General features: G+C 39.7%; 2 protein-coding genes across 16 annotated transcripts in view; one reads left to right on the top strand and one right to left on the bottom strand.

Annotated features, from left to right (window-relative positions):
* Nucleotides 1–27,427, top strand: part of HHAT (hedgehog acyltransferase) — a 607,669-nt gene that overhangs the window by 433,089 nt on the left and 147,153 nt on the right. For 2 of the 15 annotated variants that reach the window (XM_072637870.1, XM_072637866.1), the window contains one exon: nucleotides 14,123–14,211. The exons of the other annotated variants lie outside the window; for them this stretch is intronic. In XM_072637870.1, coding sequence (XP_072493971.1) covers nucleotides 14,123–14,211 — 89 coding nt within the window. The remainder of the gene's footprint in view (nucleotides 1–14,122; nucleotides 14,212–27,427) is intronic. 15 annotated transcript variants of the gene reach the window in all.
* The window catches only part of KCNH1 (potassium voltage-gated channel subfamily H member 1), a 582,340-nt gene continuing 560,085 nt past the window's right edge, over nucleotides 5,173–27,427 (bottom strand). Inside the window, exons 11-12 of the mRNA XM_072637864.1 lie at nucleotides 7,237–7,298; nucleotides 5,173–6,799 (exon numbers count right to left, since the gene is read on the bottom strand). Of these exons, the coding sequence (XP_072493965.1) occupies nucleotides 7,266–7,298 (33 nt within the window). The 3' untranslated portion in view covers nucleotides 5,173–6,799; nucleotides 7,237–7,265. The remainder of the gene's footprint in view (nucleotides 6,800–7,236; nucleotides 7,299–27,427) is intronic.

The raw sequence follows: 27,427 nt of genomic DNA, 5'->3' as shown, positions 1-27,427 counted from the left end.
GCAATTCCATGTGTAATAATCTTTTTTATTACACTGTTATGAAAAATGATTGGTTTTATTTTATAAATTAAAAATAAAATAAATTAAAATTTAAAAAGCTCTCTACTCTCAAGAATACATTCTGATGATAGAAACATGTTATATACTAGGCATATACAAGATAGAAACAGAATAAATGAAAAGTAAGCTAAAAGCTGAATTTATTAGTATCTGAGGAAACTGGGAAAAGGCTTTTCCAAAAGATGGGGTTTGATGTGTCTTTAAGAATGCTGGAGAAACTGAGAGGCAGAAGTGAGGGGGCAGGGTGGGCATTCCAAGAATGATGGACAGCCAGTGAAAAGGCACAGAGATGGAAGATGAATTGTCATGTTTCTGGAGCTGGAAAGAGGCCAGTGTCACTGGATCACGGAATACATGAAGGGAAGTAAAATGTAAAAAGACTGGAAAGTAGAAAGGGGTCAGGTTAGGAAGAGATTTAAATGTCAGATGGATAAGGTTATGCTTGATCCTGGAGGTAATAAGGAGTCTCTGAAGCTTGCTGAGGAGCTGGGAGACATGACCAAACATACAGTATAAAAAAATCACCTTAGCTACTGGGTGAGGGTTGGATTGGATTGGGGGGGGGGGCACTTGATGCTGGGAGACCATTTGCAAAGCTATTGCAATGACAAGTGAGTGGTGATGAGAGCGTGCTCTAGCTTTGTGATTGTATGAGTACAGGCAAGGGAACGTAAATGAGATGCAACATCCTCTAACAATAATGAGCTTCTTTAAGCCTAGGAGGCAATATAATGGTCCCTCCTCTTGAGCTTTAGAGAGTTTATTTTATTTTCCCCAATTACACGTAAAAACAAATTTTAACATTTGTTTTTAAAACTTTAAGTTCCGAATTTTCTCCCTTCCCCCCTCCTCACCTCCCCCATTGAGTAGGCAAGCAATTCAATATGTTATACATGTATGGTCATGCAAAACATATTTCCATGTTAATCATGTTGAGAAACAAAACAGACAAAAGAAACCTCAAGAAAGATAAAGTTTAAAATGTATGCTTCATTCTGTATTCAGACACCATCAGTTCTTTCTATGAGAATGGCTAACATTTTTCATCATTTCAGAGTTGTCTTTGTTGTATTGCTTAGAATAGCTGTCATTCACAACTGATCATTTACAATATTGCTGTTACTTTGTAGAGAGTACATTTCACTTTGCATCAGCTCATGTAAGTCTTTCCAGGTTTTTCTGAGGGCATCCTGCTCATCATTTCTTATGGCATAATAATATTCCATCACAATCACATAGCACAATTTGCCCAATCATTCCTCAATTGATGGAGTGTCCTTTTAATTTCCAATTCTTTGCCCTGGTAAAAGAGCTGCTATATATACTTTTGTACATATAAATCCTTTTCATTTTTGTTTATCTCTTTTGAAATACAAACCTAATAGTGGTATTGCTAGGTCAAAGGGTAAAACACAGTTTTATAGCCCTTTGGGAATAGTTAGAAATTGCTCTAAAGAGGAGAGTTAATTGTTTTAAACCAAATTCATACAATTAAATGAAGTCTAAATGAAGTGTTTCTTATATATAAACTTCCTCTTCCTTTGTCCATTTCCTTCCTGGATACCCAACTTCCAAGAACTTTGAATCATTCTGACATTATTATACAACATGTAATTGAAAAATTGAAAGTCATGAATATTATGTTCATCTCATATTAAAATTTTCCTCTGTTTTTGGAGTTACTCTCAACAGACATTCCTTGAGAATGTCCAAACAGCACCCAATATCACAAGGTATCAGCCAATTGAGTTCAATTTATGAAAAATATCTGTTACACGCAGTTTTTTTCTGATGCTTAGTCAGAAAGCATCAGATACAACTATTGTATCCTACATTTTATAACATTTTAAAAAGCTGTAAAATTAAATTGTGCATTATCTTGCAAATAAATACTACTTTTTCATCCTAAAAATAAAAGAATGAATCAGTTCGTAACTCCACCAGTGGTGCATTAATGTCTCATTTTCTCCATATCCTCTCCAACAATGACCATTTTCATTTTCTGTCCTATTAGCAAATCTAATAAGAGTGAGGTAGTATCTCATAATTGTTTTAATTCACATTTCTCCTATCAGCAATGATTTAGAACACTTTTTTCATATGGCTTCAGATAGCTTTGATTACTTCATCAGAAAACTGCTCATATCTTTTGATGATTTATCAGTTGAGGAATGGCTCATTTTTACAATTTGATTCAGCTCTCTACACATTTGAGAAATGAGGCCTTTATCAGAGAAATGTGCTTCAAAATTTCTTTCACGGTTGTGATTACTAAATGTATTTAAATATTTAAATCCTTCCATTCTATTGCTGCCCCCTCATTTATTCTGTTCTCTCTCTCTCTCCTTTCTCCCTGTCCCTCCTCAAAAGTGTTTTGTTTCCGACTTCCTTTCTCTTATCCTCCTACTTTCTATTAGCATGAGATAGATTTCTGTGCCCAATAAGAGTTTATTTTAAATAAAGAGTTCTGACTTCAGGCATGATCACTCTGATCCCTTAATTGGGAGAATGCCTAACAAGCAGTTTTAATTAACCCCTAACATCTTTGTGGTTGAGGCAGGATTCAGTTTAATAGAAAAGCTTGGGTAACAAAACAGAAAATTATTTAATAGATGGATGAATAGACAGGTATAGAGAGAGGAAGTTGGGGAAATCTTTTCTTGGGACTTTGCTCCAGAGTCTTCTACTCTAAGATGTCTATCGAGCCATGGCCTTCCTTGATATCTCTTTTCTCTACCCTAGATAAATCCTACCTTTGCTCCTCTAGGAAATATGCTAGAATGCCACACTTTCTCCATTTTCTGGATTGATTCTCTACTCAGTTCAATTGATGATCCCTGCGGCATGGCCAAGTTTCCCTAACTTATCAGAATACCAATGTTGGACAATCTCGTTTTAGTTTTAGGACCTTTTTCTACTTGATCTAAGGCCTATGAATAAATTCATTGTGCATCTTATTGCTTACTTTGAGTCAGGTTGGGGTTGAATAAATCAAGCACCCCACACTTATAGAGGGATGTTCTGAAGGCAAAACTGAAAGGATTTGGCAATTGCTTGGAAATGTGGGGTGAATGAGAAAGAGGAGTCAAAGATGATACCACATTTGCAGGCTTGAATGACTGTATGGTTATACCTTCAACCATAAGAGGGCAATTTGAAAAGGAAAAGAAAAGTTTAAGGAGAAAGATAATGAATTTGTTTTGAACATGTCACGTTTCAGATACTTGTAGGATATTAATATTGAGATGTCCAAGAGTGTGTGTGTTCGTCCTTCATTGCCAAAGAAGACCATGCCATCAGAGAAATGATGACATGACTTGCACTTGACTTTGTTTTGAGTGAGGGAGGGCTGTGCAGGTCACCAGCCTCATTCTCCTCCAGAGCCATCTGAATCTAGTGACCAGATATTCATCAGGATGACTGGAAATGACCCAGGATGAGGCAATTGGGGTTGACTTGCCCAAGGTCACACAGCTGGTGAGTGTCAAGTGTCTGAGGTGAGATTTGAACTCAAGTCCTTCCGACTCCTGCACTGGTGCTCTATTTACTGCACCACCTAACTGGCCCTTGAGATGTCCAAGACTAAGCTAGAGATGGATATATTACTAGAACTCAAGAAGGACACTATGGCTATATATATATATATATGGATATGGATATGAATATGGATGATGATGATGATGATGATAGCTAGTCTTTATAATAGCACTTTAAGGTTTGCAGTGTGCTTTACAAATATTATCTCATTTATCCTCACAATAACCCTGAGAGGTAAATGTTATTTTCTCATTTGTAGAAGAAATGAACGAGACAAATATAGATGGAATTACATGACCAGGGTTACCTACTTACTTGTGACTGAGGCTGGATTCAACTCAGGTCTTCGTGACTCCCAAGTTCAGCATTCCATCTACTGGACCACCTCGCTGCTTAGAAATTATTTACATGGAGATAATTTAATCCATCAGCACTGATGATAGCCAAGTGAGATAGTATAGAGTAAAAAGAAAACAGGGTCCCCAGGGTCACAGAACCTGGGGGATACCTGTAGTTAGTTGGTATGACCTTGAAGAAAGAGTTAGCAAAGGAGATTGAGGAATAGCTGGACAGATATGAGAACCAAGAGAGAAATGTCACAGAAACAAAGAAAGATGAAAGTTTCTAGAAGATGATAAACATCATTCTTTCTTGTGTGAGTTGAAACCTTGTTCTGTTGACTCAGTTCTATAGAATCGCAAATTCTAAGAACTGAGAGGAGCTTCAGAGACTTTCTGATCCATTCCTGAATAGGAGTTCCTGCTTAAGAAGTGGTCAACAGACCTCAACTTAAAAGACATTCATTGAGGAGCAACCAACTATTTTCCAAGCTAGTCCATTTGTCTTTGAGATACCTATAATTGTTAAGAAGTATTTCTTATGGTAAAGCTAAACTTGATTGTCTGTAACTTCCATCAGTACATCCCCATCCTACCCTCTGGAGTGAGGCAGAACAAATGGCATCCTTTCTCTATATGACAGTCTTTCAGACACTCAAAGATGATGATGATGTCCTTCCCTTATCTCCCCAAGTCCCCAAGGCTTATTCATACCATTTCTTCAATGAGTCTTCATATAACATTGTCTCCAATCCCCTCCCCATATCCCATTCCATCCTAATCATATGTCATTCTCTACTTCTTCCTCTTGGCTTCTGTCAAGGTGTCTGGATTGAAGTTTTGTTTTGTCTCTTTGGATTTTCCCATAGCATCTTAGCACTGAAACTTTGTGGACCCCTTCCTCTCTGGACTCCTTACTCAACAATAAATATAACTTCATTTGTCAATTCCCTTAAAAAAGGTGGTGCTCAGAACTAAATGCCATCCAGATATGATGGAATAGAATAGACCATCATTTCCCCTCATCCTTGGCTTTATTCTTCAATTAAGAATATTTTCAGTTTTGCCCTGTGTTACTACTCTAGTTAGTTATCTCTCACATGGTTTCTGCTAATTTTACATTGAAATATTGCTTGATCATCTGAGTGTAACCACAAGAGGGCACTGGTGACCAAGTGTCCAACCCTTATGGTGATAAGACCAAGTATTCACAATTTTTAGCTTATCCTAGTAGTTATCCTCTATCCTTAGCATCTGAGGTATTCTGGGGACATACAAAGCTCTCTGTAGTTCTCAGAGAGCTGTTTACCTCTCTATTCTCTACCACTGTGGATTGGAGTGTTCATTTTATTAGAGTGTCGTGTATATGAATCTATCTAATTTGAGTCTTAATATTTATCATGACCCTACTCAGCGGGAAAGAAGACTGGCCTTCATGGCTTCATTTTAGTAGAGTCAATCACAGTACCATGGTTTAAGGATAAAAAGTTATTTATTCATAACTATAGATGAAAAAGAAATAAAAATCAAATATATTCCAACAACCATCACATGGACTGAGTGCCACTTCTCCAAAACCCCCAAAATCCTATAACCATTAGTCCAGAAGCAATCCCAGTGTCTGGCAGTTTAAAGAAACACAATTTGGCTGCTTAGATGACAACATTCTCTTCTCACTGTTGTAGGGACTTTGTACCATTAGCCTCTCAGCTCTAGTCTCAGGGATAATGGTTTTAAAAGTCCTCATTGGTTCCCAATGTTATTGCCTTGCTGATAACTGCTCTTTATTATACCAGCAAGTAGAGGGTTGTGAACCTTCATAGGGCAGATCACTCAGGCCTGTCCAACTACTGGGGAATAACAAGCATAGGCTTCCTAGCACTATTATGCCATTTCCCTTAATCTGTCTGTACTTCATCTTTTTGACTTCTGTCTTGGTCAAATTCTGATTCCCTTTTCTTAATTTTTCTCATATCATCTCAACACCAAAGCTTTGTGGACCTTTCCTTCCGCAACAACAACCTCTAGCTTTCTCTCTGGTTAAGGCTAACAGCCTTGTCAGTTGCAGGCTGAAACACTCCCAGTCTGCACCATTTATATCCTTTATCTATATGTTATTAATTGATATACAAAGGTAATACTATTGGTCTCATGTTGTAAGACACGTAAACCTCTGTTCTGTTTTCCCAATAGTAATTATAGATTTGCAGCGATTTAGCCACTATTTCTCATATCATTTTCATGGAAGTGTAGAATGGTAGAAGTGAGAGCCTAGATATTTTTTAAAATTTTATATCTCACATTGAGAAGAAACTGAGGTCCAGAGAGAGAAACTTGTCCAAAGTGATATAGCTCCTCTGGTATATAAGTACATGACAAAGTCAGTTTATCTCTTCATGTTTAGGTTAGAATAAGGTCCAAAGGATGCTTAATTTGTTTCTCTAGCAGCCTAATTTGCATGTTTTAGATTAATGAATGATTTCCAGTGAAACCCACCCCTTTCTGCTCCCTTGCCCCCATATTCAGCAGAAGGTAGCTTCTGCCAAATCTGGAAATGTGTCCTTCCTAGTTGCTCCCCTCATTTGCTAGTTGTAAATTATTTAAGCCCCAGGCCAGTTGTTTGGATATCTTCTTCCTCTGCAGCAAATAATCACAATCAATGTGATTGTTTAGTACGTGTCATCATCACTCCATTGGTATGTGCCAGCCAAAAAAGACAAATCAACACTGCTTTCCTATTCTCTCCATCCTCCTTTTATTCAGGCTGTGATCAACAAACCTTTTATCAGCTTATCAGGCACTGTGCTGGATGCTCTGGTTACAAAGACCAAAAGGAATGTTTCTGCTTTCAAGATGCTTCTAGTCTGTTGGGGGAGACAAGAATGTATAGACATATATGTGTATACATAGACCTGTACAAAATAGATACGAAGTTCTTTTGATATGGGGGAGGAAGCACTTGCTAACTTTGAGAATCAGGAAAGGCATCAAGGGAGACTGAAGAAAACTAGGGCTTCTAAAAGGCAAAGCTAAGGTGGAATTGCACTGCAGGCATGGGGTCAGCCAGTACAAAAGATCAGAGGTGGGAAATGGATTACCATCTAGGGATTCCCATGTATGTTACAATAGGCAATTTGGCTGGACCTAAAGTGCATGAAAAGACATAATGGGTAATGAGGCTACAGGTAAGCCAGGGTCAGATTATGAAGAGCTCTGAATTCCAAACAGAACAATTTATATTAGCTCCTCAAATTGATAGGGAGCCATTGGAATATTGAGAGTATGCTTGGAATATACTGACCTCATCTAAACTTGTCAAAATCCTTCCCTTCAAGATCCATTGGTGCCAGTACCCCATGACACCTGCTAAGACAAATTCAACCTTGTATTATGCTTATTTATATACATATCATATTCCTCCCATTAAATTATAAATTACTTGAGGACAGAGGCTATGTACTTTTTCATCTTTCTATCCCCATCATGGCTTAGCAGAGTGCCTGGCAATATTGTCTTAATAAATGTGTTTTCTTAGACGAGAGCTGGGTCAGGTGTACTCATTTGAGCTATCACTTTATGGTCTGGAAGAGGCAGGCCACCTTCCTGAGAAGGGCAGTGGTCTATGCCTTGGGAGCTAGTAGTCCCTGGATATGCCAGTGGTATTTTTTGATTATAGTTCTGTCGTTTCTGCAAGTATAGAAAAGAATTCCTATCAGACAGATTACAGCTTGGCCTTCTTATTCTGAGCCTGAGGAATACAAGGCTATGAATTAATTTAGAGCACATGGAGCTAGATTTAGATTGTGTATGATTTGCATCCTTTCTACCAAGCTTCAGACAATGTGCTGTCATATTCCTGTTCCCTAGTGGAGAATCATTTCAAATTTTTCATCTTCTAGTGGCTCCTCAGACAAAAAAAAAAGAGTTTCTGTGCATTTATTGTTTTCTGGGCTCCTAGATGACTGCTGGCTGTAGAGATGTTTTAGAAATGCCAGGAAATCAAGACTTCTAGAGTTAATGAGAAGAGAGAAAGGTCCTCTCTGCTTTTTTGCTTTAAACTAGGCCTACTCTCAAAGGGTCAAATGTGTTTTCTTTACTCAGCACAGACTATATAGTAACACTAACCCTTCCCCACCAGAGCTGCAGGCCTTTAGAATGAGAGGCTTTAAGGCAGGGAAACTTCTCTGGGACCTAGGTCCAAGAAAGTGTACAGATGAGTTGATATGTTTCTAAAATTGTTTGTAGCTATCCATAGAAGATATTTACAAACACAGCATTGATAGGTATCTCTTGGTCATCTCTCCTAAGGAGGAGATTGTGTGTGATTCCTTCCATGAGGAGGAAATACAGCCATCCACTCTTTCCTCCAGGCTCTGAGACTCTGAACTAGAATTAAATCTATTTAACTCTCTCCCCCAAATATACTAGTCTGTTTTGGTTCAAAACAAAAAGCTAATTTCTTGCCACTATGCCATAAGAAGCAATGGGATTTGTGGGTGTGGAGGAGAAGTTGCCGAAGCTTACAGCCACAGGTGTACCTTCTTCCCACCAATTAATGATTATACAAAAGACCATCACAAATAGTGAATAATGAATAAACTTGTTTATCCAAGCACATTCCAAACAGAATGCATGGAAGTTATACAAATTAGAATATATCAGAAAATAGAGTGAATAAACTCTCCAGTGAGAAGTGAGATTTCTCAAGTGAAACCAAGAAAGAGAGGCCCCACTCTCACCCAAGGGAAAAATCCCTGAAAGTTTCTGAGGAGGCAGTGAGGAATCTGGGGCCATGTCTGCTTAATGTCTACAACTGCAGAGTTCTTTCTCCACAAATCTGAAGTAAGTTCTGAGGAGAGTCTCATGCCATGTGTGTCCCCTTGAGGAAAGAATCTCCTCTCCAAAACTCTGGCACTGGTTCTGCCCTCACCCAGGAGTGCAGTCCTGTGTCTATATTTTCTCTACTATCTAGGGATACATGTACAAAAGCAGCATGCAAAAATCTTTGGGCTCAAAAAGAAACGCTTGGGGAAAGTTTGCTGCACTTTCAAACATTACAGCATTTCTCTACATAGCCAGAAAACTTCTGTTTATTTCTTAAAATGTGCCTTATTTTCTCTCTCTGACAGCCTTCTCACTACCCTTTTGATGTAGTTTTTTTTAAGGTCATATAACCTTTGTGTAGAAAACTTTTGGGTTCCTCTCTTAGGACCTGAATTTCAGTATAACATGGAACAACTGCACAATAGGTAAACAGTATAATATAGAGGAAAGAATGTCAGATCTGGAGTCAGATGATCTGGGTTCAAATTCTGACTCTTCCACATACTGTCTTTGTTTACTTGGAGAAGTCCCTTAACCTCTCTAGGCGTCAGAGTCCTCTCTGGAAATTTGAGGAATTGACCTAGATAATTTCTGAGGTCCCTTCTAGTGTTACATGTACATAAATATGCACACATACATACCTTGCCCTTCATATCATCGTTTTCCTGTGTCCAAGAAAAAAGCCTAAAGTTGTATGTATTTACAATCAGATTTTTAGCGTGTAATTTTCATCATATTTCATTCAATTTATTAATTTATTTAGTAATTAATTTCAATTAATTTATTAATTCATTAAGTTTCCTTGCAATTTCAAGGAGAATTTCTTAGAACTCTGAGTAATGGATATAATTAATTAGTTTTTATACATTAACTTTGGTGGTTATTTCTGGCATAACATCCATGTGTTCCATGCATGGAGCTTCTCCATGTAGAGGCAGCTATGGCACAGTGGATAGAGAGATGGTCCTGGAGCCATCCAGCCCAGAGCTCAGGTCTCATCTTGGACATGTGGTGATTCTGCGACCCTGAGTCAATTCATGGGATTTCTTGATGTTATAGGCAACTCTAAGGCTATAAGTTGCAGAAAAAGTGGCAACCTGCATTGGCAGAGGGAGTTTCCTCAGTCTGGAGTTCCCTGCATTAAGGAGATCACAAGTTCAGTGTAGTTGTTCCAGATCAGGATAGAATTATTATCTCAAAGAAATAAACTCAAGAACTTGTGTTAACAGGACAGAGTTAGTAGATAATCTCAAACATTTTCTAAACCAACAGCTTAACCCCTGTTGTTACTTTTGCAGGACAGTTTTTATGTGCTACTTGCCAGCTTTCTCCTTCCCTCTCCACTAGTGTATTAGCAAAGCAATTTGACTCAAAACCAAACCAGATCAAACCCCGTAGCATTTATGACACAGAATATTAATGTTTGCAAAGTTCTTTACATATTTTTTCTCTTTTGAGCCTATCAGGAAGCCCAAAAAGTAGGTGCTATAATTATCCCCACTTTACAGATGAAGAAACTGAGGTAGACACATTACATGACTTGTGCAAGGTCATCTGCTAGTATCTGAGAGACAAAACATGTATGTGTTTGTAGGATGGCTACAACCTCAACTGAAAGATTAGTCAGAAAAGCTGCCATGCGTATATAGATATAGAGGATCTTTACAGTCAGGAAGACTTAGTAATGTATGGTCTCTGTGTAAGTAATGTGAGTGAAGTCACACAGAACTCCCAGGCAACACTCTTAACTGTTAGTTGCAGAGGAGTTGCCACTCAGCGTCAGTGGATGGAATTTCCATAACGGAAGTTCCCTACACTGTTGAAATCATAGTTCAGGGATAGCAACAACAAAGCCCTAAAGCTTGCTCAACTAGTTCTATGACCCATGAAGCCCATATGGTAGGTTCAGTCCCCATAGAAGTCAAAAAACTGCAGTTTTAGTGCTCTAGACCCATGGTTGTAGACCACCAGTGTCAAATGGAAATAGGTCCCTTGCAGGCAGCATATTGACTTAGAAAATCACAAATGAACATTATCCATGTCATTCTGTATGTTTATTTATTTTATTAAACATTTCACAATTATATTTTAACCTGGTTCAGGCAGCTCTCTTGAAGACTTCCAGCTTTATGAGACTCTCTTTTGACACCTCTGGTACAGACAATTCCCAGTGAGAAAATACTATCCACAGTTATAGACTGGCACATATTCTGTGAGTTATATTCCCAAGAGAGTCGCCTTGGGCATTGATGAATGACTTTCCTGGGGTCCCTTCACCGGGATGTCTCAATGTCTAGAATTGAATCAAGCTAGGTGGTACAGTGGATAGAGTGTCAGGTGCGTGCGAGTCTGGCCTCAGATATTTACAAGCTGCACGGCCCTGGAAAAGACACTTAACCCTGTTTGCCTCAGTTTCCTCATCTGTAAAATGAGCTGGAGAAGGAAATGGCAAACCACTCTAAAAAATCTCAAATGGAGTCACAAAGAGTCAGACATGACTGAAATCATCTGAACAATAAAAAGAAACTTCCTGGACTACGGGCCAATTTTCTATTAGGTCACTCATAACACTGTAATCATTTCTTGCATGTAGATGCTACTTTAAGGCTTATAGAACAATTTTCATACCCCATCTCACTTAATCTTCACAACAATCTGTGTGATAGGTGCTATTATGATTTTCATTTTGTAGATGAGGAAACAGAAGCTGAGAAAGGTTAAGTCTAGAGGTTACACAGTAGGAACCTGAGATAGGATTTGAATTCAGATTTTCCATACTCCAAGTCCAGTGCTCTTTTTACTATATCACCTAGGTAGCTGATGAGGAAACGTTCCACAAGGATCAAGTGAAAAAATAAGGATAACTCTGGAGAGCTCATCCCTACTCTCAGAAAGAAAAAACAGAACTACTCAAAGAGTATGACCCCATGGTGAATCCAAAGTTGCCTTCATCTTGGAAATATGGCGCCTCCACCAAATCTAAGTGGCTCATCATTTACCTACCTCTTTTTATGCAATAAAGACAATACCTCTCTAGTTGGCAAACTGCTCCAAATTCTCAGTCTAGAGATGAGTAAAATAGACTTGCAGACGTAGTAAGTGGGAGCAGTGAAGTGAGAACTCATACGTCTTTGACAGGCAAGAATATTTCCTTCCTTATCCCAAGGGATGGCTGCTGTACCAAACCCACAGTCGCTTCAAAGATCCTGGAGAGAAAAACTGCCATCATTGTGAACATGGCTTTTCTTTTTTTCTGTTTTTTTCCACAGAATTTCAAGGCAGGTAATTTGGGGCACTTTATCTAACAATTGCTTTAGGAAAAAAAACATGTCAGATGAGGCCCTTTCAGATATTCACAGGTATTACTCCTTTTCTCTGACTTTCTCATCTTGCCCTGGGGAGCTTGGTGATTGGTCCCTGGCATGAAGATATTTCAGATGCTTCTACTGGGATACTGGGTCATAGAGAGTTAGGGATACTGGAGAATAGGAGACCTGACTTGTACTTGCTCTTGGCTGTGCCCCCTAGTATTCCCCCGCTCTCACTTCATTGTCCTCATCTATAAAGAGAGAGGGGTGAGCAAAATGATCTCTAAGCACTCTTCTGACTCTAACCCTCTTTCACAGAGCTAGAAGGGATTTGGGGGTTAAGCCATCCAGTCCAACATAGGGCTGAATAGACATCCTCTGTATAAGGTAGCTTACAAATGGCCATGCAGACTTTGTTTGAAGACCTCCACTGAGTAAGAGATACTAGTAGAACCCATCATCTCCCAAGGTAACTCATTCTATATATGGATAGTTGTCATTGTTAGATTATTTCATGCTTCCCCGCCCCCCCCCATAGAGCTTACCTAAGTCTCTATATAGTAAAGGCCAAAGGGCCCAACTTGTTCCTTTTTTTGTGGGGGTGGGGAGGGTGGGGGGGGGTGGAGTTTACAATTCTCAGTCCCTAGCATATGGCCTTTCATATAAGTAGATGCTTTGTTAAGTTTTCATTTTATTAAAATGAATTGTTGATATGTATCCTGATGTCATAAACCAGCACCATCTTTGTTCCCTTTCCCAGTTACATTAATTCATCAAACATTTACTGATTATGGATGGAATGCCACTACTAGTACCATATAGAGAGAAATATTGAAGGATGTAGCCCAATGTTTGCTATCACAGAGCTAACACAGTGCTATAAAGTTTTCAAATTTCTTGACAAATTTGATTTGATTTTATCCTCACAGCAAAGCTATTAGGCAGGTGCTATTATTATCCCCATTTCACAAAGAGACTGTGGTAGATGGTGGTTAAGTGACTTGCCCAGGTCCACACAGGTAGCAATGATCTGAGGCAGATCTTGCTATCTTCAGTACTCTATCTAGTGCACTATCCCACTGCCTTACCAGGGACTGGAAAGGGTATCAGTGAAACCCACCATCTTACCTACACCCTGGGTAAAGTATTGTTGTCAACCAGTTAACAAATAAGCATTTATTAAACACCTCTGTACTGGGTGCTGGAGTTACAAGACAAAAGGCAATCATCCCCTGCCTTCAAGCAGATTGTATTCTATTGAGAGACACACCTGTGTACATGTAAGTAAATACAAAAATAGTAAATACCGAGTAATAAGAGATTCTAACACCTAAGACAAATGTGCAAAGGTCTCTTGCAGAATGAGACATCAGCTGTGCTTTGAAAGAATCTGGGAGTTCTTAGGAGGTAGAAGTGAGGGGGGTGTCTAGTCACACAAAAACATGGAGATGTAGAAAAATCCATTGAAGTTGGGGAACTGAAAGTTTGGAAAATCATGGCTGAGGACCAGCATGAAGGCCAAATTGGCTGAAATTATGTGCAGTAGTCCAGAAAGGACTGTCTAGAGACAGACGGAATGAAGAGAGAGGAGTAGTTCTTCATAGGGCTGGTGTTGGGTAAGAAAGCCTTCTGCAAAGATCCCAGAGAGGATGATAATATATGAAATTGTGGGCGATCAGGGTGCTTTTCTTAAAAGAGTAACAAACTGTCCCATAGATGCCACCTAGGGACAATAAACAGAGGAGGTCTTAGAACTCTTAGAGGGTGCAGGATTTTAGAATTTGAAGGGATGTTAGAGATTGTCTAGCTCTGCCCCGTCTTCTTAGGGATGAGAACAAGGAAACTGAAAGCAAGAGAGCTGAAGTGACTTCTCCAAGGTTATATGGCTGGGAAGCCTTCTGGTTCCCCTGGCTTCTTTCGGGGGAGTCTAGGTCCCAGCTAGATTCCCATCTTCTACAGGAAGCCTTTCCCAGTCCCTTTTCATTATAGTGTCTGACTCTCCAGTTTATTGTCTATGTCCCTTGTTTGTCCATTGTATGTTGTCTCCCCCATTAGGTTTGAGGTCCTTGAGAGCAAGAACTGTCTTTTACCTGTCGTTGCATTCCCTGTGCTTAGCACAGTACCTGGAACATCATTGGCACTGAGTAAGTACTTATTGACTGACTCAGTAAGCAAGTGACACAGTCGAGATTCAAACTGAGATCTTTGAAATTCAAATCCAGAGCCTGTGTTACCATGCCATGCTGCCTCCCAAAGCTTTCCAGAACACTGAGATCTCTGCCCAGGAGCTGCCTGGATAGGACCAGTAGAGCCTGGGCATTCTAAAATGAAGACAGAACAGCAAGTAGCATGGGGGTAGTAATAGGTAGGAGACTAGCAGACCTGGGCAGAGGGTCAATAAAAAGCAGGTCTGTGTCTGTCATGCAGGTGTGGACCATAGCAGATGTTCCCTATGCAGTATGGGTACTGGGGGAAAAAAGATGAGGAAACTGACGCAAATGGGGTTAAGTGACTTGCTCAGGTCACACAACTAGTGAGTGGATTTGAACTCAGGTCTTCCTGATTCCAGGCTCAACACTGTATTCACTGTGCCATCTACCTGCCCTACACATGTGCTTTACCTATCATAGACATTTAATAGTATACATTTGATTGAATTTGTGGGCGTGAATGAATGTTTGTTGAATTAACTGAACTGACCCAATCCCTCAGCAAACAGGGACCAGGCCTTTGATTGTAGAAGAGGCTTGGTCAGTACTGACTGTTCCTTTGGCTTAGTATCCAATAGGCATTTTTAATTAGGCCCTAATTTGCTCTACTTTTCATTGTTTACCCCTGTCCCACCTGTAGAGAAGAGAGACCATGGTTCTAGGGAAAGGCCTGAGGAGAAGTGCTTCACTGAAAGGCAGAGAAGCTGGGCTCCCCTTCCAATTGCTCCATCAGTCAGGTGGCTGATGAATCAATGCACATTTACAAAGGTGTGAACAATCTAGCTTTTTCTCTGTTCCTCATACAAGATACTCCATCTCCACTTTACGTCTTTGTGCTGGTTTCCTGCCACTGCGCTCCCTCTTCACAAAAGTCTTTCAGAATACGTGGTTTACTGCAAGTCTTAGCTCAAACAATACCTTCTATATGTGACCTTTTCAGATGCCTTCACCTGCTAGTGCCTTCTCCCTCAAATCACCTTAGGATGCTTTGTGTGTGAGAGCAGATCCAGGAGCAATGCCGGAAATATAGCACTTGATGACACGAAAACAAAAGAAAATAAGAAAACCTCTCTAACAATTAGAGGTATCCAAAAGATGGACTGCCCCAAGGTGTGGTACGCTCCTGTTCCTTGGAGGTCTTTAAGTGAAGACTCTAGGGTCATTTATCACATATTATAGGGGAAATTCCTTCTATACATGGGATGGACTAGAGAGCCACTAAATTCCCTCCCTGTCCTCTAATTCCATGATTCAGTGATTCATTATAATGACATTGTCCATTTGACCAGACAGCCATTGATTGCCTATATGAAAGGTGCTATGCTTTCATTCCCAAACCCTGCCCCCCCCCATGCCCAATCATCCCGCATAAGTCCTAGCAAGGGCACGCACTTTTCCAGTGCCTTGTACCAGTTGCACAAGTGGAATAATGTCTGATGACTTAGGCCTCCTTTTATGCTTTGTTCTCTTTCATGTAAAATAATTTCACTTTAAGAAAGTGCTTCCCTGACATGCTGCCTGTGGAGCCAGTGCAGAGAAGTAGGGTCAAGCTATAGAGTTGGCCCACTTCATCAGGCTGTGAAATTGACTGCAAACTGTGTGATTTATTAAGACCTGGATAGTGCATAGACATGTAACACCCAACAACCTCCAGACTGCCTCCATTTGTATTCAGTGTAAATTGAATGTGCCTCTAGGGCACGTACTGAATTTGTCCCCCTCTCCTCAGTCTCCTCCCTACCCGAGATCCTCATACACACACACATACACACACATACGCACACGCACACACACGCACAGACACACACACACACCGAATCTAGGGCTGGACAGAACACACTGGGAGTCAATCAATGGTGTTGGCGGAATGATTGCGACTTCTCTGATTGTTACTGAGAATCAGCAGGCTGCTAGACACAAAGTCAAATTACTCAAAGCCTAAACTGGGCAGAATAACAAGATACTACCTAAGTGGGGGAAATCTATTACTTAATACCTGTGTGACCTTGAGTAATTAATGGGAGCTCAGTTTTTCCTCATTTGTAAAGCAATAGGGTTGGCCAGGAACGTGCAGCTTCAAGGCCACATGTGGTCCTCTAGGTCCTCAGGTGAGGCCCTTTGAATCCAAACTTCACAAAAGAAATCCTCTTAATTAAAAAAATTTGTTCCTTAAAACTTGGACTCAGTCAAAAAGGCAGTACTCAAGGACCTGGAGGGCCACATGTGTCCTCGAGGCCGCAGGTTTCCCACCCCTGACCTAGAGCATGAGTTCTTAAACTTTTTGTATCATGGACCCCTTTGGCAATGTGGTGAGGCCTATGAATCTCTTCCCAAGATAATGTTTTTAAATGCATAAAATATATAGGATTACAAAGGAAACCAATTATATCAAAAAATAGTTAACAAAAAACCCCCCATTTTTTAGCATCATGGATGCCAGGTGAAGCACCTTCCAGCTCTAATCCCTGTGACCCTTTGGTCTCCTTTACTGGATGTGTGAGCTCATCAGTGTGAATGCTCTCTAGAGATACAGATCACAAACTCTCTCTTATGCCATTTAATCCCATGGAATTCTTATCAGTGTTTTTCTTTTCATCTTCCTTAAAGAGTCCACTTGTGCTGCCAGCCTTTCTTTTTATATCTCAAGGGCATTGATTGGGACCCCCAAGTGATCTTTTCCCTAAGTGACTGGTGGTCACTTCCTTTTCTCACTAAGTGTGAGAAATGGTAACATGCCCCCACCTGCTTATCCCCCACATTGCAACTACCCCATTGCCCCTTGAATTACTTGTAATTTTCATTCTTTTGTGATAGTGGTATTCTGTTGTTTATGGTTTTAGTGCCACATAAAAGAAAGATTGATATTAAAGAAATGGGCTTTTGTGGTAGAATCATTGAAAATGTGTCCCCAAATATGATTCAGATTTATTGCTTCTTCCCATTTTTGAGTCTAGTTCACTGTGTTTGTAGCACCTAAGATAGATGTATGATGTACATGTATGCATACATGTGTGTTATATATGTGCACATACATACATGTATGTTCATGTGAAGCAGCAAAGTGGTACAGGGGATAGAATGCTGGACCCTGAGAGAAATGATTATTTCTGTCTTGTATTAATATCTAATTATTTAATCATTACCAAGGTTTTCCCCATTTCTACTTCCTCATTCAAAAATCAGCCCCTGTAGGTTATTTAGGCAGCCTCTGAAGTGCAGAACTGATAATGAGAGGGAAAACTCAAATCTGTTCAAAAGGTAAAGAAGTTTTAGTTTTGGTGAATTGATAGGTTCCAGCCCATTGTGTTTTACTAAGACCGGTCTGGGAAAATGTCTAACCTTTTGTTAGACAGATAATATGAATATAGATAATTCTCCTTGACCAAGACTGAGTGATTAGTCATATACTGCAGATCCTCATTAGAATAGGTCCGCTTCTCATTGTAATATGTATTCTCTTATTAATTGTCAACCAATTACATTTGACTTCCACCCTCAGGAATACCCACTTTTCCAAGGGTGTATCAGCATTAAGTGGGTTCAATGAGGGGTCTTTGGCATTTGAGAGTATCACTGACCCCTTTTATTAATTATATGCTAGCATGATTAGTAAAATGAGTAATCACCCAGAAACTATGTCTCTTGAACTTTTTAGAACAGCCTAGAGTCATGAAGACCTAAGTTCAAATCCAGCTTCAGACACTTACTAACTGTGTGATCCTGGGCAAGTCATTTAACCCTGTTTGCCTCAGTTGTTTCATATGTAAAACGAGCTAGAGAAGGAAATGCAAACCACTCCAGTATCTTTGCCAATCCCAAAAGGGTTCACGAAGAGTTGGATGTGACTGACAAAAATGACTAGAAAACAATACACACACACATATTCAAAAATACATACATACATGTATACATGTATGTGTGTTTGTGAATAAATAAATGTGTGTGTTGATGGAGTACCCAACTGCCTATGCAACAATAAACTTTTTTTGGGAGGACTGTATCTGGTGAAAAAACTCCCCCCTCTGCTAATGGAAGTCTTCAAATTACTGTGTTAAAGAATTGCCATAGGACTTGCCATAGGTCACTCTACAAATTAGTGAAAGACACAGGCAGTTTTTCCCAGCACAGTGTCTACTATTTCTCTGTCAGCTTCGGCACTGTGAATATGGGGATTAATTTGGAAGCAACCTGGCCTGTCTGGGAGTCATGGAGTCCACTCAGTGAAGCACTGGAAGGGTCCCCAGCTGCCATCCAGTCCAGTCCATGCCCAAAAGGAATCTCCACTAGTTCATTTCTGCTAAGTGTCTGGCTTCAGCTTCAGCTCAAATTTGTCTCTCTACACCTGCTGCCTAGTTGCTTCTGGTTGTACCTGCTGGGTCTAAATGGAACAAGTTTTGCCCCTACTCTTCATGACAGCCCTTCAGACTCTTGAGGAGAGTTCCCCTGGCCCTCTGAGCCTTTTCTTTTCCAGGCTAACTATGCCCAATTCTTTCCATTGAATGTTGTTGACTGTAATGTTGACTCAAGGCTCTTTACTATCACCAGAAAAAAAATTTCATTGCCAGCCCCACCATACTATCATATGATGTGGGGGAAATTAATTAATATCACTTGGCCTCAGTTTCTGATTCTGTGAAAGCAACCGACCAATTCATCAATAAGCATTCATTAAGCACCTACTATGTGCCAAGATGTGCTAGGTGCTGGGCATCCAAAGATGAATACAAAACTGCTCTTGGCCTCTCAGAAAAGGCAACAGATACATACACGTGTGTATGTGTGTGCATATAAAATGTTGTTATTCAGTCCTTTTCAGTTATGTCTGACTCTGTTACCCTATTTGGATTTTTTTTTGTCAAAAATATTGAAATGGTTTGCCATTTCCTTCTCCAGCTCATTTTCCAAATGAAGAAACTGAGACAAACAGGACTCTAAGTGACATGCTCAGGGTCATACAGCTAGTAAGCATTTGAGTCCAGATTTGTACTTAGTCTCAAAGATGAGTCTTCCTGAATCCAGACCCAGCACTTTATCCGCTGCATCAGCCAACTGCTAACATATAAAATACATGCAAAATAAATAAAAGTAATTTTTTTGGAGGAAAGGAGTTGCCAGCAACCAAAGGGTTCAAAAATATCTCATCCAAGAGATGATGTTTGAGCTGAGATTTGAAGGAAACTGGGAATTTTAAGAGGCAGAAGTGAGGATTCCAGGAGTGGGAGACCCCAGCTTTTATGAAAGCACAGAGGTAGATAACTGGATGCCATGTGTGAAGAGCAGCACGAAGACTGGCTTAGTTAAATCATGGAGTGTGTGTGTGGGGGAACCATTTGTAAGAAGGGGAAAAGGCAGTTTGTGGGTGCAGGATATAAAGGATTTTAAGAGCCAGACAGAAGAGTCTGCATTTGATCCTGGAAGTAATGGAGAACCAGTGGGATTTATTGAACAGGGAGCAACATGGGCAAACCTGTGCTTTAGGAGTATTACTTTGTGGAAGATGGATGGGAGGGAGGAGAGAGTCAAGTCAGGAAGACTAATTAGGATGCTATTGCATGGTCCAGGGGAGAAGCAATGAGAGTCTGAGCCAGGGTGGTGGCTTAATTTGTGAAGGAAAAGGGCACTTAGTGAGGTCATAGGAAGCTACTGGAGTTTATTGAGCAGGGAGCTAACACAGTCAGACCCACGCCTTGGCAGCTGTGTAGAAAAAGGATTGGAATGGAAGAGGTTTGAGGCAAGGAATTCCTTTACAAGGCTATTTTTTCTCTAGAGATTTCTCTGCAGTTTGAGGTATGAGGGAAGCTTTCCTACATAGGAACCCCAGGCCTGGGCTTAAATAGACTGGGTTCAGTTTGAAAGGAGATAACTGACAGAGGGAGGGGATTCAACCCTTTTCTCACTATCTTTTGTTCTTTTGCCACACTCTCATCTAAAAAAATCTCTTAAAGTTTAGACATTACAATAATTATAACTAACGTTTATTTTGTATGTTAAGATTTGCAAAGCACTTTTTAACTTGTTATCTCAGTTGATCCTCCTGTCAACCCTAGGAAGTAGGTGCTATTACTAAGCCTTACTTTACAGATGAGGAAAGTGAGGCTAAGATAAATTTCCTTTTCCAGGGTTGTGCAGCTGTTAAGTACCTGAAGCACAATTAGAATTTGGGTCTTCTTGACTCTTACTGATCCACTTGGCATGTGCCAAGGGCATAGGGTCCCCCCAAGAAGAATTAATAGAATCCCTTCTAAAAATTTAGTCCTTGTGTAAAATAGTAGATATCAAGTAGAGAACAACCATTTATTTTCATCACCATGAAAGAAGTTATAAAAACAAAAAAGACTTGTAGGCGTGTGTTGAGAAGTAAATTATGGATCAGTAGTCCATCACTCTTTTTATACGTCCCAGGAGGTAAAGAGAACTAACCAACTTGTGGGTTGACTGAATTCATATTTCACATGTATCTCAGATCTGTGTTATCCCAGCATGTAACTCCAAGTTCAGATCTTTAAGTCAGCCAGGTACGCATGGCTCATCCTCCTAATCACAGTCAATTCTGAAATGCTGTTGTTACAGAGAATGTCTCCTCCTAGAGGTCACTGGGTCACTAGGACCTCTCAGTGATTCCATACCTGTGGAGCCTCACCAAACAGCCAGAGACTAGAGGTCCAGTGTAAAAATCCATGGGAAAGTATGTATTCTTGCTGTTATGCACTTATCATTGCCATAGCCTCTGCTGTGAATAGTAAGAAAAAGGAATTTTTTTTTGCTTCCCCTTTCTAGAAGCTGAAGGCAGATCAGTTGTTGACTGTGTTCCAACAAAGAGGCCATCATGGAATAGACTGGAAGCTAACTTTTCCTTGTAACCTAAAGCCCACAGAGTAGAACACTCTTCTTGCTTTAGTTGCCAGTTATTATAGGCATAAGTAGTTGTTGTTGGGTTGTTTCAGTCATGTCTGACTCATTATGACCCCATCTGGGGTTTTCTTGGCAGAGATACTAGTGTAGTTTGCCATTTCCTTTTCCAGCACATTTTACAGATGCAGAACTGAGGTAAATGGGATTAAGTGACTTGCCCAGGGTCAAATGAGGAAGTCAGATTTGAACTCAGAAAGATGAGTTTTCCTGACTTCAGGCCCAGCACTTTATCCAGTGTGCCACCTTGCTGCCCTCTAGGCATAAACCTAAGCCCTATCCCCTACATTGTGGGAATAAAGGACCAAAAGGGAAGCCTTTCCCTTGGCAAAGGGAAGCCATTATTAATCAATGAGAGTACATGGAGAAGAATAAGGTGTAAGAAGACTGGAAAAGTAGAAGGGTTATGAAGGACTTTTAATAGAGAGGATTTTATATTTGATCCTGAAGACAATAGGGAGCCACTGGAGTTTCTTGAGTGGGGACGTGACATGATTGGACCATGGAGGAGTTTAAGAAAATCATGTTAGTGGCTGAATGGAAGATGGATTGGAGTGGGCAGACTTGAAGCAGGCTCACCCACCAACTGGCCATTGCAGTAGTCCAAGTGTGAGGTGATGAAGTCCTATACCAGAGTGATTGCAGTATCAAAGGAAAGAAGGGAACATAAACAAGAGATGTGGCAAAGATGAAATCAACAGACTTTGACATCTGATTGGACATGGGGGGTGAAAGATAGTGAAGAATCCAGGATAACTCCTAAGTTATGAGCCTTCAGGCCTGGGACGACAGTGTTGTCCTTGACAGAAATAGGCAAGGTCAGAGGAAGGGAGGGTTGATATCTGCTGCACTGATTCTTTTCCTAACCTAGGAATGTAGGAATAGGAGTATCCACTGAAATGTAGTCTACCCAACCTTTATTCCCCCAATGAGAAAACTGAGTCTGAGAGACATTAAATAACTTGCCCAGAGTCACACAGCTAGTAAGTATCTGAGGCAAGATTTGAACTCAGGTCTTCATGATTCCAAGTCTCACTGTACTCACTAAACCACTTGACACATGTCTGGTGACTGCAAGCTACAGAACATAGTGTCATGGATAGATTACTTATTAACAAGCCAGGAAACTGGAGTTCAAGTCCTGAGTTTGCCAACCAATTATCTTTTGGTCACAGGAGTCATGAATCATTTAGCCACTAAAGTGATTTTCCTAAAGTCTAATAGGTCTAACCTTGTCACCTCCCATACTCAAAAAAAGGAACTCAGAAGTCACTCACTTCAGGCTTAGGAACTCATGAGTCATCTGTCCTTCTTGCCACTCTGTCAACCACTACATAGCACAAGCTCCTCAGTCACTCATTGACAGATGCAGTCTCATTAAGCCTCCATGTGTTAATCTGGAACTAGTCAGGGAATATCTGAATGTGCCCTGTTACACAAATTCTGGTGTAACATATGCACCACCCACAGTACAGCCCCACAAATCTTACACAGGGGATGTGGACACTAGTCACTTTTTTTGACTGGCTCACTTTTTTCTCCAGCCATCCTTGATGCATTTCCAAGTTTAGTTTCCAAGAGAAGGACCACCTTGAAGTTGCTCAAACTCTTCTAGGGCTCTAGGGGACACCTAAGGGTGATGTTGTTGTATGATAATATACTCCTTCTCATCAACATATCCTCCTTGTCATCAACATATCTCCTGAGCTCTCACACATATACTTCCTTTTACATAAAAGCAGGCACTCAAAATGACAAATTTATACCTTAAACTTAACCAGTTAGCAATAAAGACAAAAGAAATAATAACTTCTCAAATACTCATATAAGAAAGCATATTTGCTGTTGTTCAGTCATTTCAATCACATACAACTATTTGTGACCCCATTTGGGGTTTTCTTGGCAAAGAATACTAGAATAGTTTGTTATTTCCTTCTCCAAATAAAGCAAATACAAAAACTATAAATATATCCCTTTTCCCATAGAAACCTGGGTCACCCTATCCCACTAGTGCACTCAGTATCTGTGGGGGCAAGTGGACACACAGTGAAAACTGGTAAAGACAAACATTAGTAAGAAAAACCCATGTGCTTTAGGGTATCTCATTGATATGGAATTTTACAACTTGATGTCCTCTTTCTGCCTTGTTAATGCACGCATAAAAGTTCCTTGATGAACATAGTTTATGTTGACCAAATACTTTCCCTAATAAGCTGGGTTGGTCCAAACCGTACTTAACTAGGCATTTTATCTCAACCAAACAGGTCTGTCCACTGAGTATTCTGCTTCTAGCTTGTTCCCCTTGTTATTTAAACTTAGATTAGACTCTTCAATAGCAATTGCATGATCCATTACATCCAACTTTCAGCTTAGCTGAAATAGTTCTGAAAACGTCCTTTCAGCTCTTTGTTTCAAAGGTAAAAATTAGTTTGTCTTAGCAATAGATTGGATATAGGTGGAAGGGAGAGGATGAACTGAGGATGACACCTGGATTCTGAGCTTCAATGAGTGGGGGGCTAATGGTACCTTCAATAGCAATAGGTAAGTTAGAAAGAGGGGTGGACTTGGGATGAAAGATAATGAGTTCAACTTGGGCAATATCACATTCAAAATGAACAACTGCTATCTCAGAACTCTGAGTCAGAATAACTTCCTTTTACAATTCTGAGTAGACCTATGTCTCAGACAAGTGTACTTTTGAAAGGTAAACTTAACTCAGCCTTTTTTTCCCCTCATGCTTCAAGAATTGGACCCACACTGGCAAGTTGCCTCATTACAGATAGATTTAAAGTTGGGAAGGATCACAGAAATAATTTTGTTCAAGCCCCTAATTTTTCACAAATGAGACCAAGAAGTTTAATGTTTTGCCCTTAGGGTCATGCAATTAATAAGCACCAGAGGCAGTACTTGAATAAGTCTTCCTAATCTAAGTCTAGAATTCTATTCAAGTTTTCTCAGTTTTTTCTAAATTCTCTCATATGTCTGACCTATAGCATAATAATATTCATTTCATTCAGTATTTGTTCAACCATTCTGAAATCAATGGATACCTACTTTCCATCCTGTTCTTTGCTTTTGCAAAAAAGTGGTGCTATGAATATTTGTGTATGTGGAAATTTTTCCTCCGCCTTTAATCTCCTTCTCTATATAGTATTTATGACAGGTTCTAATCTAACTTATAACAATACTAACAATAACTCAGATGTGAGCTGAATATGTAGGGATGATATCTAAAAAACTGAAATTAGGGATGAAAGAAGAGGAGTGTACTGGATGAAAGGGAAAGGGAGAGATAGAATGGGGTAAATTATCTCACATAAATGAGGCAAGAAAAGCTTTTACAATAGAGGGGATGATGAAGGGGGAGTGAGTGCACCTTACTCTCATCAGAATTGACTCAAAGATGGAATAATATACACACTCTATCTTATCCTGCAGGAAAGTAGAAGGGTAAGGGGATAAGAGAATGACTGGGTGAGATAGAAGGGAGGGCTGATGGGGGAAAGGGGTAGTCAGAAGTAAAACACTTTTGAGGGGGGACAGGGTAAAAAGAAAGAGAGAATAGAATAAATAGGAAAATACATTTAGCAATAATAACTGTGAAAAAAAATTTTGAAGCAAGTTTCTCTGACAAAACCTCATTTCTCAAACATGTAGAGAACTGAGTCAAATTTATAAAAATGAAAGCCATTCTCTAATTGATAAATGATCAAAAGAAACAAAGAGTTTTCAGATGAAGTAATCAAAGCTATCTATAGCCATATTAAAAAAAATGCTCTAACTCACTATTGATTGCATAAATGCAAATTAAAACAATTCTGAGGTACTGCCTCATACATATTAGACTGGCTAATAGGACAGAAAATGAAAGTGACCAGTGTTGGAGGGGATGTGGGAGAAGTGGGACTTTAATGTACTATTAGTGGAGTTGTGAACTGATTCAAACATTCTGTATGGCAATTTGGAGCTATGCCCAAAGTGCTATAAAACTGTGCATACCCCTTGACTTAGAAATAACATGACTAGGTCTGTGTGCCAAAAGAGATAGAAAATAAAAAGGAATAGGACCCAGGTGTACAAAAATATTTATTGCTGCTCTTTTCTGAGGGAAAAGAATTGGAAATTGAGGGATGCCTATCTATTGGGGAATGGTTGAACAAATTGTGGTATGTGATTATGATGGAATACTTTTGTGCTGTAAGAAATGATCAGCAGGATGCTCTCAGAAAAACCTGGAAAGACTTACATGAGCTGATGCAAAGTGAAATGGACTGCCTACAAAGTAACAAGCAATATTGTAAGATCATCAGCTGTGATTGACTTGGCTGTTCTCAGCAATGGGATGATCCAAGACAACTCTGAAGGATTTAGGATGAAAAAATGCTGTCCATCCCCAGAGGAAGAACTAATGGTGTCAGAATACAGATTGAAGCATACTTTCTTTTTTTTCTTGAGGTTTTTTTGTTTTCTTTGTATGTTTTCTTTCATGACGTGACTATTATGGAAATGTTTTACATGCCTACACATGTATAACCTATATCAAATTGCTTGCCTTCTCTATCGGGGGGAGAGGAAGGGAGAGAATTTGGAACTCAGTGTTTTAAAAACTTTGTTTTTTCATGTAACTAGGGAAAAATAAAATACTAAATAAATAAAAATAAAAAATAGAAAGGGAAGAGAAGAAAAAAATAACAATGACTGCCATTTGTATAACAGCTTGAGGTTTGCAAAGCCCTTTATATGTTAATTTATTTGATCCTCATGACAACCATGTGACGTAGGTATGGTTATTTTCCCCATTTTACAGATGAGGAAACTGCAGCACAGTTAAATGACTTGCCCAGGGTCACAAAGCTAGGGAATAATAGCTGAGGAAGGATGAAAGGCTCAAGTCTTCTTGATTCCAAATCCTGCCCTCCTAACCATTGAGCCCCACAGTTGTCTAAGGTAAATGCTTTCAGCAGCAGGGAGTTTTATGAAGAAATCAATTCCATTTTTAAAATAGCTCTAATTATTAGAAAGTTCTTCTTTATTTTGAGCTAAAATTTGTTTCCCCATTACTCCTCCTCATTGTCCTAGCTCTGCCCTCTGGAGCACAAAAAGTAGTAGGTCGAATGGTTCATTCACCTGACCATACACTGCTGCTTTTCAAAATAGCCCGAAAATAGTTAGATCCCCATCCTAAAAAATTCTGTTCTTGTCTTCATGTATTTAAAAATGGACATAGCAAATTAATAAGCAAAAAAGCCACAACTACTTCATCCTCCTCTTTGTTCTCTTGGAAAAGAGGTAGCCATCTGATGGAAAATGTGCCTGCCCTACAGCTTTATGGAGGTTAAAACTCTAAATTTAGCCCTAGAGGATGGGCCTCAAGCTCAGGCCCGTTTGATGAATGGCTTACAGATATCTCGAGGCTGAGACTACAGGAGTAAATAAGATTGAAATAAAGCTACTAAGGCACCTTATCATTTCCCCCATCAGCTCTGAACATTGACATCATTAAAAATAAAGTGCTGTCAGTAGCCAGCTCTTCTAACGAACCCAGCAGTGCATAAAGGCAAACTGAATAATAAATGAAGGGGATGGAGTGGAGTTCGTGTGATGGAGCAGGAATTGACAGGGTAAGGAGATGTTTTCTCCACAGTGAATTGGCTCCCCAATGGCCCCAGGATGGGCAGTGTATGCTGGTCAGCGTCTGTGAAGCATGATCACATCCTCTAAATAAGGAAATATTGATCTTCAGGTTGAGTCAAAATGGAAAATGTCACCAAAAATAAGACCACGTTGGTATTTTTGGAGACTTAATGGGGCAAAGAAAGGTTCTCAGGTTACTTCTCATTTGGGGGACAGGAAAAGCTCTGAAGGAGCCAGAAGGAGTTGGAAGGTGGGTTTCTCTTTTTAGCAATGATGCAGTGTCAAAAAGAATTGAATAATATTTAAGAATAAGTGATGATAATAATATGCCTCACTTATTTAGCACTTTAATGTTTGTAAAGTACTTGACATATGTACATATACATACATACGTATATGTACGTACACACACACACACACACACACACACACACATAATCTTATTAGTGCCCCACATCAACACCAGAAGCTAGACACTATTATTTTCTACATTTTTACTGAGGACACTGAGGCTCAAAGAAATTAATTAATTTGCCCAAGGACAAGCTAGTAAGTGTGTGATGTTAAGAGTCACTCCAAAGTTTCTAATGATCTCTCACTTGTCAGA

This window comes from Notamacropus eugenii, chromosome 2 (assembly GCF_028372415.1).
Source record: "Notamacropus eugenii isolate mMacEug1 chromosome 2, mMacEug1.pri_v2, whole genome shotgun sequence".
NCBI lineage: Eukaryota > Metazoa > Chordata > Mammalia > Diprotodontia > Macropodidae > Notamacropus > Notamacropus eugenii.
Note: the sequence above shows the minus strand (reverse complement) of the source record. Positions and strands in the feature narration are given on the sequence as shown.